Here is a 12,857-nt window from a genome sequence, read left to right as displayed (position 1 = left end):
CATGGACTACAAATCAATGTAAAACATGTTTTCTTCAAGGGGCCTCATATAGACTGTGTTTTTAAAATGCATTCCCTCTGCTAAATATAAATCAGTAAGAGTTTTTGTTCTTCCAAAAGATTAACTAGCCTCAGTATTTTGGGATCTAATTCTGGAATACTTGAAGATGTGCCAGCTGTCTCTTCCAATTTAAATAGTTTAATGGAAAGTTTATCCTGGGCACATTTTCCATGTACGGTATAATAGCTTGGAAGTCTGAATATTAAGAGTTCACCACAAAAAGTAGTAATCTGTCAAGGTTCAACTTCACATATTTCTCAGGACAAGGAGGGAGGTGGGAAAAATGGACACCAGGCATAAGACAAACCTAAAAGCATTGCAACAACATGGACACGGAACTACAATCTCAGAAAGTAGAAAATGGAGAAATCTACCAAATGGTGCAAAGGAAATACAAGTCAGAGAAGCTTCTGTTCTGAACTCAGGCCCTGGAGTTACCTCTGAAGCATACCTGTGAGAAATCAAGGATGTGTTTCTAGACTTAGCACCTAAGCGGAGTTAAGCCCATTACAGACCATTCATATTGTGCATTCATAATACAGTGAGCTATAGCAGGGTGCTTTTCTTAATTCATTCCCTCTGTCACCAATGAAAAGAGATACAGTGTTAAGAGAGTAATGATGAACATCTCTGAATCATGGTTCTTGTCTGCATTGAGCACTGGGAGAGCATCTCCCAGCTGACTGCCTCTCATCACTTAGCTCCACTCCCTAACCAGAGAGTACTTCTCACTGCGAGAGACAGAAGTCCCAGATTGGATACACCTTCCTACCATGCTCTCTACAAACAATGTGGCTCTGCTGAGTATCTCCATAATAAAGCAAGTGAACAATACACTGGAATAATACAGGCTCCCCAGTACAGGGCAGAAAGCATGAATATCTCTGCAGAGACGGCATAATACTCCAGGACAGGGACAGCACCATTCACCTCCAAGGAAACACTTGCACTAAGTGGAACATTCCCAAGGTTACAGTGATTTAACTCTCATACTACCTCTTCCTCAAAGCCACAAAACGTTCAGAGACCAACATGCTAGAGCTTAGATCACAGCAATCAGAAAAGAGCTCTTGCAGCCTCAAGATTCACCACCTTAACATCCCTTGTGCCACTCCAGATACCCATCCTTGGGCACAGCGGGGGTACACTCAGCACCAAGTTCATGTGCTCCTGCCTTAGAGCAGCATATATGAAGAAGACATTAACATTCCTTACAATTCAGAAATGCTGACAACTTTGGATCGAAACAGTGAAATTTCCAGTGGCTTTGCTGTCTCTTCCGCATTTTGCTGCTTGAATTTATTGCAAACGTCGTGTGTGGATGGCTTCACTTTAATTTAGTATCTGGTTGGTCAGGATATATAACCCAGAGCCTGTTCTTTTACTTCTCTACTTACCCAGCTGGACGGTGTAGATTATGTTTATCATTCACTACCACATACCATGAAGTTTTAAGCCGTAATGCTGTTTCTAAAGAATCTCAGGAAGCAGTTTTTCTTCTTATACATGACATTTACATTTGCAGCGTGCCATTTTTCCTAATATAAACCATCCATTTAGATTCACTTTGAGGTGCTATAAAGTTGGGTCATTTTGTATTAGTTTTCTTTTTAAATGCAGTGCTTTGGTCATATTTATTTCACGCTCTTCCTTCTAAAGTTCACTGCCACTGTTATTTGCAGGGTCTCCTGACAGCACACCTGCTGGAAGCAGCTCCTTACCCCATCCACATTTAAAACTTAACAAGCTCTTCTAAAACGCTGTGATTATTTTTCCAAACCCAAACACTGCTTTGAGAGGCTCCCCTCTCACTGTTCTCGGATGTCTAAGAACATCTTCTTTTACTGGTGGCTGCCCACAAGGATGTGTCCAAGCCCAGAAGCAGTGCTTCCCTTCCTGAAGGGCTGCACACAGCAAGGTGATGGCACAGCCAAAGGACAGTGCTCAGCTCTACAACCTTTGAATCATTAAGGTTGCAAAGAACACAGAGATCATCTCGTCCAACCATCAATCCATTCCCACCATCATGATCACCAACCATATCCCTCTGTGCCACATCTCCATGTCTCCTGAACGCCTCCAGGGACTCCACCATCTCCCTGGGCAGCCTGTTTTGATAAAATGGAGATCTTCCACCCCCAACAGATACACCAGCAATTTCCTGACTGCTGTCATGACCCTCCAAGCACGACGATGATCACTGTGTGTGAACCTGTTGCAAAACCCTTCTGGAGTTGAAGTAATACTCAGATTTTTGCTTTGTGCACATTGGTAGCTGTAGATGTACTGTCATTCAGTATGTCTTCTGCTTTTTGGTATATTTTCTTTTTTTTTCTTTTTTATTTGGAAGCTCCCTTTTCAGTGCAAGAAATTCGCTCACTTCGTGGTTAGTTGCTGCAGTCTTTTAAAACTGTTAACATCCACAACCATTACCCTGATATCAAATACTTTCATCCAAAATAAAGAGCCTAAGCAGTCCTAAAAGGGAAGCCGTTTAAACATTTAATTACTGAGGGTCTTCTGGTTTCTTCATTGACAAAGAGAAATTGCACTTTAATTTTTGGTTTTGATGTACACAGTCTAACTCACCCCAGAAGATACTGATCCCAGCGGCTTTTTTCCTGCTTACGTTTGGCAGCACGTAAACCCTTAAGGAATGAAGTTATTAGATCTAACAGCTTAGCAGGTACACGAAAATGTGACTCTACTGTTTGGTCATGTTTAACCACCTCATAAATCTTTCAGAATGACAGTAGCAATGTACTTCCTTGAATTCCTCCTCCACCATTTCTCTACTGAAATCTTCATTTCTTCTTTCCTACCTCTCTCTCCAGGAGAGCTCAGACCACACAAACTTTGCCTCTGCTTGCTTTGCCATCCTTTCTTCTCCAAAATCGGATGCACTAGCCAGCACATACAATTAAAATATTATTTTTCCAGCCAAATAATTTGAGTGCTGCTGCAGCAAAACAGGAGAAAGAGCAACATTTCTCCGCTTACACAAGAATCTGGCCATCCGCTGGTGTATTCCTTCATTAATCTTCACTTTCTGTACCAAAGGGAGAAGAGGAATCTAAATTACTGACTTCGCCAGTCCCATCTGGCTCTGCAGCACATCACTTGCACCAGTTTAAACACACCCCTTCCAGTCATTAACTCTGTTTCTTTTGCATCTGAATCTGGCCCTATGAATTCAAACCTGAAACTTCAATGGCCAGTCAGGGAATAAAGTTACCGTTTATTGTAACGAAGACAAACAGCATCCCTGGCACTAATTCCAAACAAAAAGCATGAACAGTATTCCATCGTCCTTCCAAGCCATTCCCATGCCAGGCCCATGAAGTTAGTACTTAACGCTTTTCTATAAATAGGTGCTGGAGAAGTCCATACAGGAACTTGTTTTTCTTAGCGCCTCCTACAACAGGTCAGCCAGTAAATGACCAAGGGTGTTGAATTCATATTGCCTGAGACAAGAGCATGTAGAAAAGTGTCATGTCTTTCAAAGCAAATCTACCTGCTATCTTTATGCTGAATCTCACACCAGAAGACAGCTGGGAGGTGACTCTAAGAGCACATGGAAGGGCTCCAATCCTCTCAGATTTTGTAGAGGCAAAAACATACTTCAGACTAGAAGCTCAAGGCCTGTTTATTGAAGGCCTTCTGAGAACTCCCATAAAGTGTCATTATTATTTCCTTAGTCCTTGTGTCAACCTCTCAAGTCTTTTTGTAGAGAAGGTTACTCCATTATTTATATGTAGGAAGCTCCACTACCTCTACCTTCAAAGTTTTGAACATCAACATGCACAAGCTAAGCAGAAGACAACCTACAATCTTCAGCAACAACAACGTGAAGATGACTATTTCTAAATAGTTGAGGGAAGAGAGAGGTATAAGAAAAGCATGCCAGTTTGTAAAAGGAAGATGATGCTGCTTTAAAATTCATGCAAAGGGAATTTTTGCATAAAAGGGTATTGTTAAGAACGGAAAGAAGAAATGCAATTCAGAGCATTGTTCCTGATGTAGCCACATTCACGGCATGACTGACTTGAAGCTCCTGCAGGAATAAGAAACAATCTTAAAGGAATCACTGCATGCCTGACAGATGCTCCTTCAGCCAGTATTCAGATGCAGCTGTTGAACGGGAGTCTGGACCCCTGGACCATGATGCATTTCCCTGCTTGGTTTTCTTCATTCAAAAGCATATCTCAATACACAATTTAAACCAACTGCTATATATACAGCATACAGATAAAAACACTACTTGTCATCAAATTGAAGTTGCACAAGTCCAAAATCGCTACCCATCTCTATATTTTCCCAGACTGCACACTCCAAAGTTACTTCTCTGTTGTGTTGAAAGTATTCAAGGTAACTTGCCTGTACTTTCACTTGACTGCAGCTTCCTACGCACTGCCACACCTCCTCCTGCATCACACGAGTTGAAGAACCAGGCACACATGTCACAGAAATACTGATTTTGCTACATGCAAAAAGACCTATTAGATAAGGTTTGTCCATGAGAGTTCAAGCACAGATTTACTGGAGTACAAGATTAGAAAATGCAAAACGTGTATTGTCACGGACAATACACAAAATACAAGATACCCATTACCTGTGCTAAATAACTTTTCAATCTCCTTCAAGCAATTACTGTTTAGTCAGAATTGCAATCAGCATGAGATGACCCTTTGAAGTCCCCAGAGAGCAGCTTTGCTGGATGTGGGTGCAAGAGAGAGAAGGTCTCTGAAGTTGTGAGGTAACTGATAAACAGGTAAAGAGAGAGCAGGCAGTCACTTAGATAAAAAGGGTAGGAACATCTTCCAGCAAAGTCACTGAGGTTACCTGACCTTTGATGAAGAGCAGTTTTAAGAACTGCAGTCATCTCTTGCAGATAGGCCGAATGACTTTCACACCCTTTCACATTCATTTGGAGAACATTCAGATATCTCTCTGCATTTTATCCTTGCTACCATGGGAATGGATAGCCTGAACACTTTATCCTTTGTATGATAAATGCCAATGCACCACTGCCAAAAAAGGATACAGGGATCTGGAATCCCTGCGTCTCCATACCCACTTCTAACACGTTAAGCAGAGGCACAGAGATCTGCAATCAGAGCTTGCAGATCTTTGTGCTGATCATCTTAATTACTATATTTAGCAGGAACTGCTCACTCCTTTGCATCAAGTGAGAACTCTAAGCCCAGATGAAAATCTCACAGTAGGATCAGATCTTTTGCAAGCAGAAGCACCCCAGATGTAGGGAATAAAAACATCTAAGTTCTGTTGTTCTGGCAGGTACTTTGCTAGAGGTGGACCTGACAAACCAAGGGGTGGTCTGTCTTCTTTCCTCAAAACATATGAGACTTCAGGAATTCATTTACAGCATAGTACAAGATCTTCTATTGTATCCCAAAGTCAGCCTTGCCCATCTTCCCACCTAAGTCTGCTAGAAGCCACTTTCAAAATACTGTAAGTCAAGAAAAAGTAGATCTTTTGCAGCCAGTAACCATGCGAATTCCAAGCCACAGAATATAGACATGATATCTAGACACTGAATCAACTACCCTTGCTCAAGCACTGGGCTGAACAGAAAGGAGTCTGTCCAGAAACCCTGTCACAGCCATGCCACTTGATCAAGGTCTCTTCAGCCAATTTTACAGAGCCCCTGAGGAACAGAGGGATTGAAATTAGACGAACAGCAACTCCCACCGTGTGAGAGGGACCATCATTCATCAGGATTCCCAGAACTGCATTCCCTCTAAGCATACAGCTTCACTTAGAATTGAAATAGAAGAAGACAGCCCCTTCCTGGGGTCTCTTTCCCTTTGGAATTGAAAACTCAGAGGGCAGTATTGAACTAATTCAGGATAGGCAGAAAATAAATTGAGCAATTTTCCTTTTCCAAGCTGCATGGAATTTATAGCATCAATAATGTCTTTGTAAAAGCAATTAGATTCTTAAGGCTCTATTTTATACTTCATAATATGAATCTGGTGTGCAAAGACATAAGTCGTTTTGATCTGCGATGTTTCAGTACATTATGGGCAGCCTTATATTTCTATCTTCCAGACTTTTTTTCTTTTCCTTTTTTATTTTAATTTCAGTCTCCTTGCAAGATGCCATTCTTTAACCTTTGAAAATACCAATTCTTAACAATCTCTGTGTCTCCTGTCAGTCACCCAAGAGAAAATTAAGTCGCCCTAGAGAAAAGGTTCCATTTCAAGTAATTTTAGTTGAGCAAGTGAATTTTAGAGACATACAAAGTAGAGCTCAAGTCGTAGCTTCCAAAAATTTCCTCCCAAAAGCCTTTTCCCTTAAAGTCCGGGTTTTATTTCTTTCCTAAACTGCATGCCCAATGCCCTTGTCACCAAGCTGCCATTCGGCCAGTTCTCTAACATTTAGCTTTTCCAAACAAAAAAATTATGAAGACTTTCTCCTTAGGCAAGAGATGTTTACCAGAAGAGATTTTCTTTACTTTAAGGCAGCAACCAACCCGAAGCGTGCATCGCATTTACGCCAGAACTGTGACAAATGCCTGTTGAGCTGCAGCACTTAAACCACTTGCATTTTAAACAGCAGTTTGTCAAGTGATGTTAATTATTTGGGAGGTCTATGCTCCTAGAAACATAAACATTTCTTTTTATACTGATCACTTTTTTTTTTTCCATGCAGTGCTTCCAGCAGAGACTGAAATTAAAATGGTTTCTGTGTGCCATGGTGTGGTTTATGGCTCAATTTCCCTGCAAACAGAGGGTAGCGTTGCCCTGGGCTCTACACAATGCCTTCCCATCCTTTCTTGACTGTTGGAAACCTCTCAGTAGGTGGGAGAGCAATTCCAGGCTCAAACCCACTCTCCCTCCTTGAGGCCACACAGCTTTCTCATGGCTGATAGAACAGGTCTGGAACTCGCAACAGCCTATGGAGCATCTGAACTTCGCAAAGCAAGCAAAGGGCCTGGTTATCTGGGAAACACCACAGGGAACAGAAAAATAGGCTCTTGCTGGAGGCTTAGTCAAAGCAAGCCTTCACTCCTGTCAAGGTACAACTCAAACATGAGCACCTGCTGCCCTCAAAACACCAACTGAAGTGTGCTTCCCCCACACCGCACCAAGACTGACCATAGTTTTGAGTGGTACCCACTGCCTTCATGCAGTCACAAGAAGAAAACCAGAGCAAAGCATGCAGTCAGACTACAACTGATGGTCTCGGAAAGCACACCAAGCAGTCTGCATGTCAGTGCTCGGAGCTGCCCAGGTCTCTGTGTGCTTTGATCCATAATTATTTCTTTTCTAAAGTAGTCAAAGATGGGAACAGTTTCGGTTACCTAGTTGAAATTCATGAAGAGGTCACTGAACATCTTTCTCATTTGGTCAAGTGCAGGGTCCTTTCTCTTCTCCAGACCTCATCAACAAAGCCTGCTGCTAGCAGTGTAGTGCCCCGGGGCTACAACAGTGTGTTTGTAGGTCACATCACTCTGACCAGCCTCTGGGCAGGACTGCTGCATGAGGGACACCAAAATCTGCAAGGTAGGACAATTCAAACCCTAGGCACCCTGCATTACTTGACCTCTAATGCTTCCCCTCTGTATTAGCATATCTCCTTTTCTGACTACATGAGTAAATGCAAAACAAGCCACAAAAAAAAGGAGCTGATTTTTATAGCAAGGAGCCTTGGTTTATCCCAAGGGCTTGAGGAAAAGGGCAAGAACTCCAGATTTCTGCCAACACTGGCTGTTTGCAGGGGAAGCAAGCAGGATTACACCATTTACATTCTGCATCATATTCATTAATGTATATCACTTTTATTATGTCCAACTTCCCTTCTCCCCTCCCCCTTCTTTTTTTTATTACTATCATTTTTTCTTTAAGATAAAAGTGCTATCAGCCTTTACAATGGGAAACATATACTCAGGCATCTGATCAATTACAATGGCTCTGTCTGCATTCCCACTCCGTTGCTGGGCTGCCAGACCCAAAGTGAATCCCAAATAAACCAAAGGACTCTTCTTCCTAGACCCACCAATTGCAGTCATCTTGAATGTTATTTTTAATGCCAACAAAGTACAGCATCCCTTCCAGACACAATCAAGGACAGAGTCAAGGAACAGAAATACCACTGAAGCCATCTTGACAGGAGCTACAGAGGAGAAGGCTCTGACTCATCTCAGACCAGCTTCACTCAGATAAATATGTCTTCAAAGAAAAATACTGTAATTTAGAGAGGGATAGATGGGGAGAAAAACAAACAGACAGCAACACTAATAGGGATCAACCCTACAGCAAAATACCGTCAGACACAGGACTGCAGCATATGCTCTGATCAGGGGCACATGGACCATGAGGCTGGCAGGCACGCTCCTTGTTCAGCCTCTGGGAGATGAGATCTCTCCTGACCTCCAGCTCCACTCCCTGCTGCGCCATCAGTAAACTCCTACTGATTCCCCAGGGCAATCCATCAGGATCAATTCCTTGCCCTGGCTTCACTTTTCAAGAAGCTCCCTTTTCTTCTACGATTAATCTTTTTTAGACTGATCTTAATTCCACCCTCAGCATGTATGGATAATAATGTAATATTCTTTAATAAGTAAAGAAAGCAGGACTGTCAGTTTTGCAACTGCATGGCTAGAGACCACCTCTTCTCAACTACTCCTAGATGCCAGCAGTGGCAACTGTATTTTTTCCACAAACCTGTTTTACGCCATCAACAATATGTTTCTTCCGGTTCTAGGAACATTTGTTCTGATTAAGCACAAAGATGTTTCCCAGAGACTCATAAGAGGATACAACAAACCCTTCTGAAGTGACACCTGCTACCTCTAAATTAATTGAATGATAGCTAAACATACCATCCATAATTCTCAACAGAATAGAAGTAAGGAACAAGTGAAGACAGATCAGATGTAAGAACAGCTCCCTGTAGAAGAGGGCAAGGACCACTCAAAGAGGGGACAAATAAAACAACCAAGTCTGAAAAATTACACAAAACATTCAGTCCTTTGGTCCCCTCAGCACCAAAAGGATATGGGAAAAAAGAATAGGGATAATGCCAGGAAAGCAGAAGATTAAACTAGAACTGGGATGCTCTTTGCTCACAGCACTCACACCAAGACCCCTAGAGTCAAATAATGCCACAGCTAATGAAGAAGTCATCTGCCTTTCACAATAGAGTTTTCAAGTATAAACGTGGTTACCCATAAAATCCCTGTATATGGAGGCAGTACCCATTTCATCTGAAAAGCTGTCAGCGGTCACTACTGTCAGCCACCTAAGGACATTCGAAAGTGACCCACAGGTCAGAGGCACAAACTGAAATAATCTCTGGGAGCCCCACTTTTAGCAAATGCCAGCAGTACTTTGGCACTCTGCCCGGGGTCTTCTGCACCAGTTAATCCAAGCCTGAGCAGGATTAACTTCCCATACACACACATACTCATTTGCTTTCAGAGCTAGATAGCAATCTTGCTGAAAGCAGAGCGACCTTAGAAAGAGCCTCTTCTCCCCATCTCATCTTGGTTCTCAGTGAGTGACTGCCTGCAGAATATGGGAACTGTTAACCCCCTCGTGAGGGTAAAGCAATTTTCAATCACTCCATTTATGGAAGCCAGGTAAGATACCTCAGAATCCAGACAATAGTTTAGAAATGACAAAAAAAAATGCAAAGTAAAATTAACTTGTAAAGAAACCTCACTACATTGGTGCTGTCAGATTGCTGCTAAAGTTAAAACATTTCTTATTTCTTCTGGGATATTTTACAGTTTTAATCAGATCACAGAAGTCAGAAATTCTTTAATCTGAAGGTGTGTACAGTGGTGTGTGCTAGAGTACAATTCTCTTGGGCAGTATTAACTGCAAGGGTGAAATGCAGCATTTGGCAAGGTTGTTGCAGAATAGGCAAGGAACACACAAAGTAGGAAATAGAGCATGGGGCTGATTCAGCACTTGCCTATAGATATACCATTCACTACACTACAAAGCATTAAGAGAAAGCTAAAAATAGAGCTCCATTGTGCAAAGAAGGAATAAATGAAGTTGCACACCATAGCTATTTTTCACTCAGGAAATGACCTCCAGCTTCCATTGTTCCCCAAAGCCCTACGGCAGCAACTCAGCAGCTCACTGGGGCTAGAGGCTCCCAGCCAACCCCAAACCTCCCAGTGACACCTGTGAGTCACTCCCACAGACTGCTCTGCATGGGAACAAAATGCAGAGGAAGGACAGCACCAGCACTTCACACCTATTCTGCATGGAAATAAAACAGCAGCCAGGGGCTGGAAAAGACTGTGGCGAACAAGATGCCAATGAAATTGGAAATGAACCCAAGTAGCTGCCCAAAAGTCTTTACCACCATGTAGAGCAGATGGAGAGCTGTTATGCCACCACTCCTGCTTCCTTCTGCCTCCTGCTACTCAACCACACAGCTGTGCAGCACACCAGGACTTACACAGGTAAGGGGAAATTCTGGCCATACGTAATGCTTACACCTGTAAAAACATCCCACAAATACAGGAGCCATTATTTTTATTGTATCCTCAGGCTGCAGAGCATCGTCCACTTAAGAAGCTTAAAAACTCTACTGTTCAAGCCAAAAGTTACATCTGTCAGTCACTGCTGCTTCCCAGGCTAAAGAAATGATGCGTTCTCACCAGGGACTCCTTTGCAATTAGGCTGATGCCATCCAATTACAGTTTGGGAAATGTGACACAAGATACCTTTTTTCTGCTCCTTGTAAAAATTATTCCGCTGCAAATCACTGATGTGTGCCCATGACACGAGAGTAATTAAAACAAAAATACGACAAAGCCCTGCAATGAGGGACTTATTAGCAACTGTGACTTGTAGGAGGGAAGGTTATTCAGCAAACGTGCACGCAGCAGACACATCCCCTGCACATGAATTAATGCACTGTGTACACTCCAGCTAGTCAAAAGCCCTCTGAAGAGATACGGACGCATTCATCGCTAACCTCCGCACGTAGCCACGCACTGAACCCTCTCCAGCAAAGCGCAGCAGCTTCCTTGGCTGAAGCCTGACTTTTTGTCTGCTCTGTTCCAAGAGAATAATAAAAATATCTTTAAAATAATAATAATATTAAAAAAAATACTCGAGATGTTTTTTCTCAGACAAAAAATTGGATTTGATCCCCCCCAAAAATGAATGCAAATAGCATCTCACTCACAGCCATCGAGAGGAATTAAAAACTAACGCAGCAGGTGACAGCTGAACCAACTGCGTAAGAAGAACGTACTAGTTCGGAGGTATGCGTCCATCAGAGATGTTTTATGCACGATTATTAACAAGTAGTTGAATATAAATATTTAGATAAGTCTGCCTATGTTGTAGGAACACTATAGCACACAGCCAGTCTTGAAGAAACTCGCCTCAGATGAACCACGAGCAATCATATTAACATTTCCTGTTTAAAATATTGCTAACGTAAACACCACATGTATAGATGTTCCCTTTTGCATGGACTGTAAACATCCTGTCCATCACGACTCCGTTACCATTGGACTTCCTACTTCAACTTTTCTCCTTTTTGCACAGAGAGAGCTGGAAAGCACGCCAAGGACTTGCGTGCATGGGGTGGGAAGGGGAAAGAGAAGCACAGACCATCACGGTGCCATGGGCACGTGGACAGAGATTGCACGAGGGCATTTGAGCAACGCACATCACGGAGAAGAAGGAATGAATAGCTCCTGTGTGCCAACACACAACGAAATAAGATGTCTCCTTTCAAATGTTCCACAGCTGTTAAACACCACCACGCTGCTTTGATGCTTTTCGAAGGAGTGCCACCCTCACAGCCCAGTTCTGGAGCCCGTCTTTCAATTCATTTTTTCCAACCTGACCAAAATGAGAGTGGGCAACCAGGGGCAGGCAGACCTCTGTGGACCATGACAGGCTTGGGAGCTATGCCCATCCCAGCAGGAGTCTCCAGCAGCTGGGCAGGGCAGCTTCGCCCCATCCCAGCTGATTCTCAGCTGAGTTAAATGACTCAGGTGCCCCTGAAAAACCCAGCCAGCTCTTACAGCACGGAGACAGAGCTGGAAATATCTGAAAGCAGCAGATCGGTACTTTACCCACGGTTTCTAAAAGCAAGGGGCATTAACCCCCAAGGCTGCTTACAGAGCTCCTTTCGGTATCATTATGTTCAGTTTCATTTATTCTTCTGAGAAACTGATATGTTTCGGTTCTCTTTCCCCAGCACATCTGAAAACAGAAACATTCAACAGAAAGATGGAACTGCAGGAATGGCAGCCACGGACAAACCACAAGCACAGATGCGGTCTATTTTCATTACATGTCCTTTGGTGGATGACTTCTTCCTATTTTTAAATATAAAGCACGCCCACGTTTCAAAAGACTTGCGCTACACTCAGCAGCGTGTCACCTCTCATTGCAACGCTGCCTGTAGCCCCTCTGTCCACAGAGGGAAATTCAGCAGAGTTAATTACCCATGTCTCCTCATTACTTTGCATCTCCCAAGGAAATATAAAAGAAGGAGAACCGCGCTGGCAGGCGGAGCAACACCTTAAGGCAGAAGTTGCAGGCTCAGTGGGCAGCAGAAAGCCCTGGCAGGGATGCCAGGTCCCTGGCACACACACAGCTGCTGCTCCTTTCCAGCCAGGTTTCTCAAGTTCATTCAAATGCCACTTCAAATGGGATATGGAACCTACAACAGCCAGAGCTGTTTGTTTGGGGATGGGCTTTTTTTGTTTGTTTGTTTGCTTGCTTGCTTGCTTTTTTGTGTTGACCCAACAGCACTCACATTCTGCACACAACATGAACACTGCG

General features: G+C 43.0%; 1 protein-coding gene across 7 annotated transcripts in view; it reads right to left on the bottom strand.

The window, feature by feature from the left end:
- The window catches only part of NEURL1 (neuralized E3 ubiquitin protein ligase 1), a 140,934-nt gene that overhangs the window by 68,842 nt on the left and 59,235 nt on the right, over positions 1–12,857 (bottom strand). The window contains exon 2 of one of the 7 annotated variants that reach the window (XM_072340411.1): positions 3,061–3,109. The exons of the other annotated variants lie outside the window; for them this stretch is intronic. Coding sequence (XP_072196512.1) covers positions 3,061–3,109 — 49 coding nt within the window. The remainder of the gene's footprint in view (positions 1–3,060; positions 3,110–12,857) is intronic. 7 annotated transcript variants of the gene reach the window in all.

Source organism: Excalfactoria chinensis, chromosome 6 (genome assembly GCF_039878825.1).
Source record: "Excalfactoria chinensis isolate bCotChi1 chromosome 6, bCotChi1.hap2, whole genome shotgun sequence".
Taxonomy (NCBI): Eukaryota; Metazoa; Chordata; class Aves; order Galliformes; family Phasianidae; genus Excalfactoria; species Excalfactoria chinensis.
This window is presented reverse-complemented; position numbering and strand designations above follow the sequence as displayed.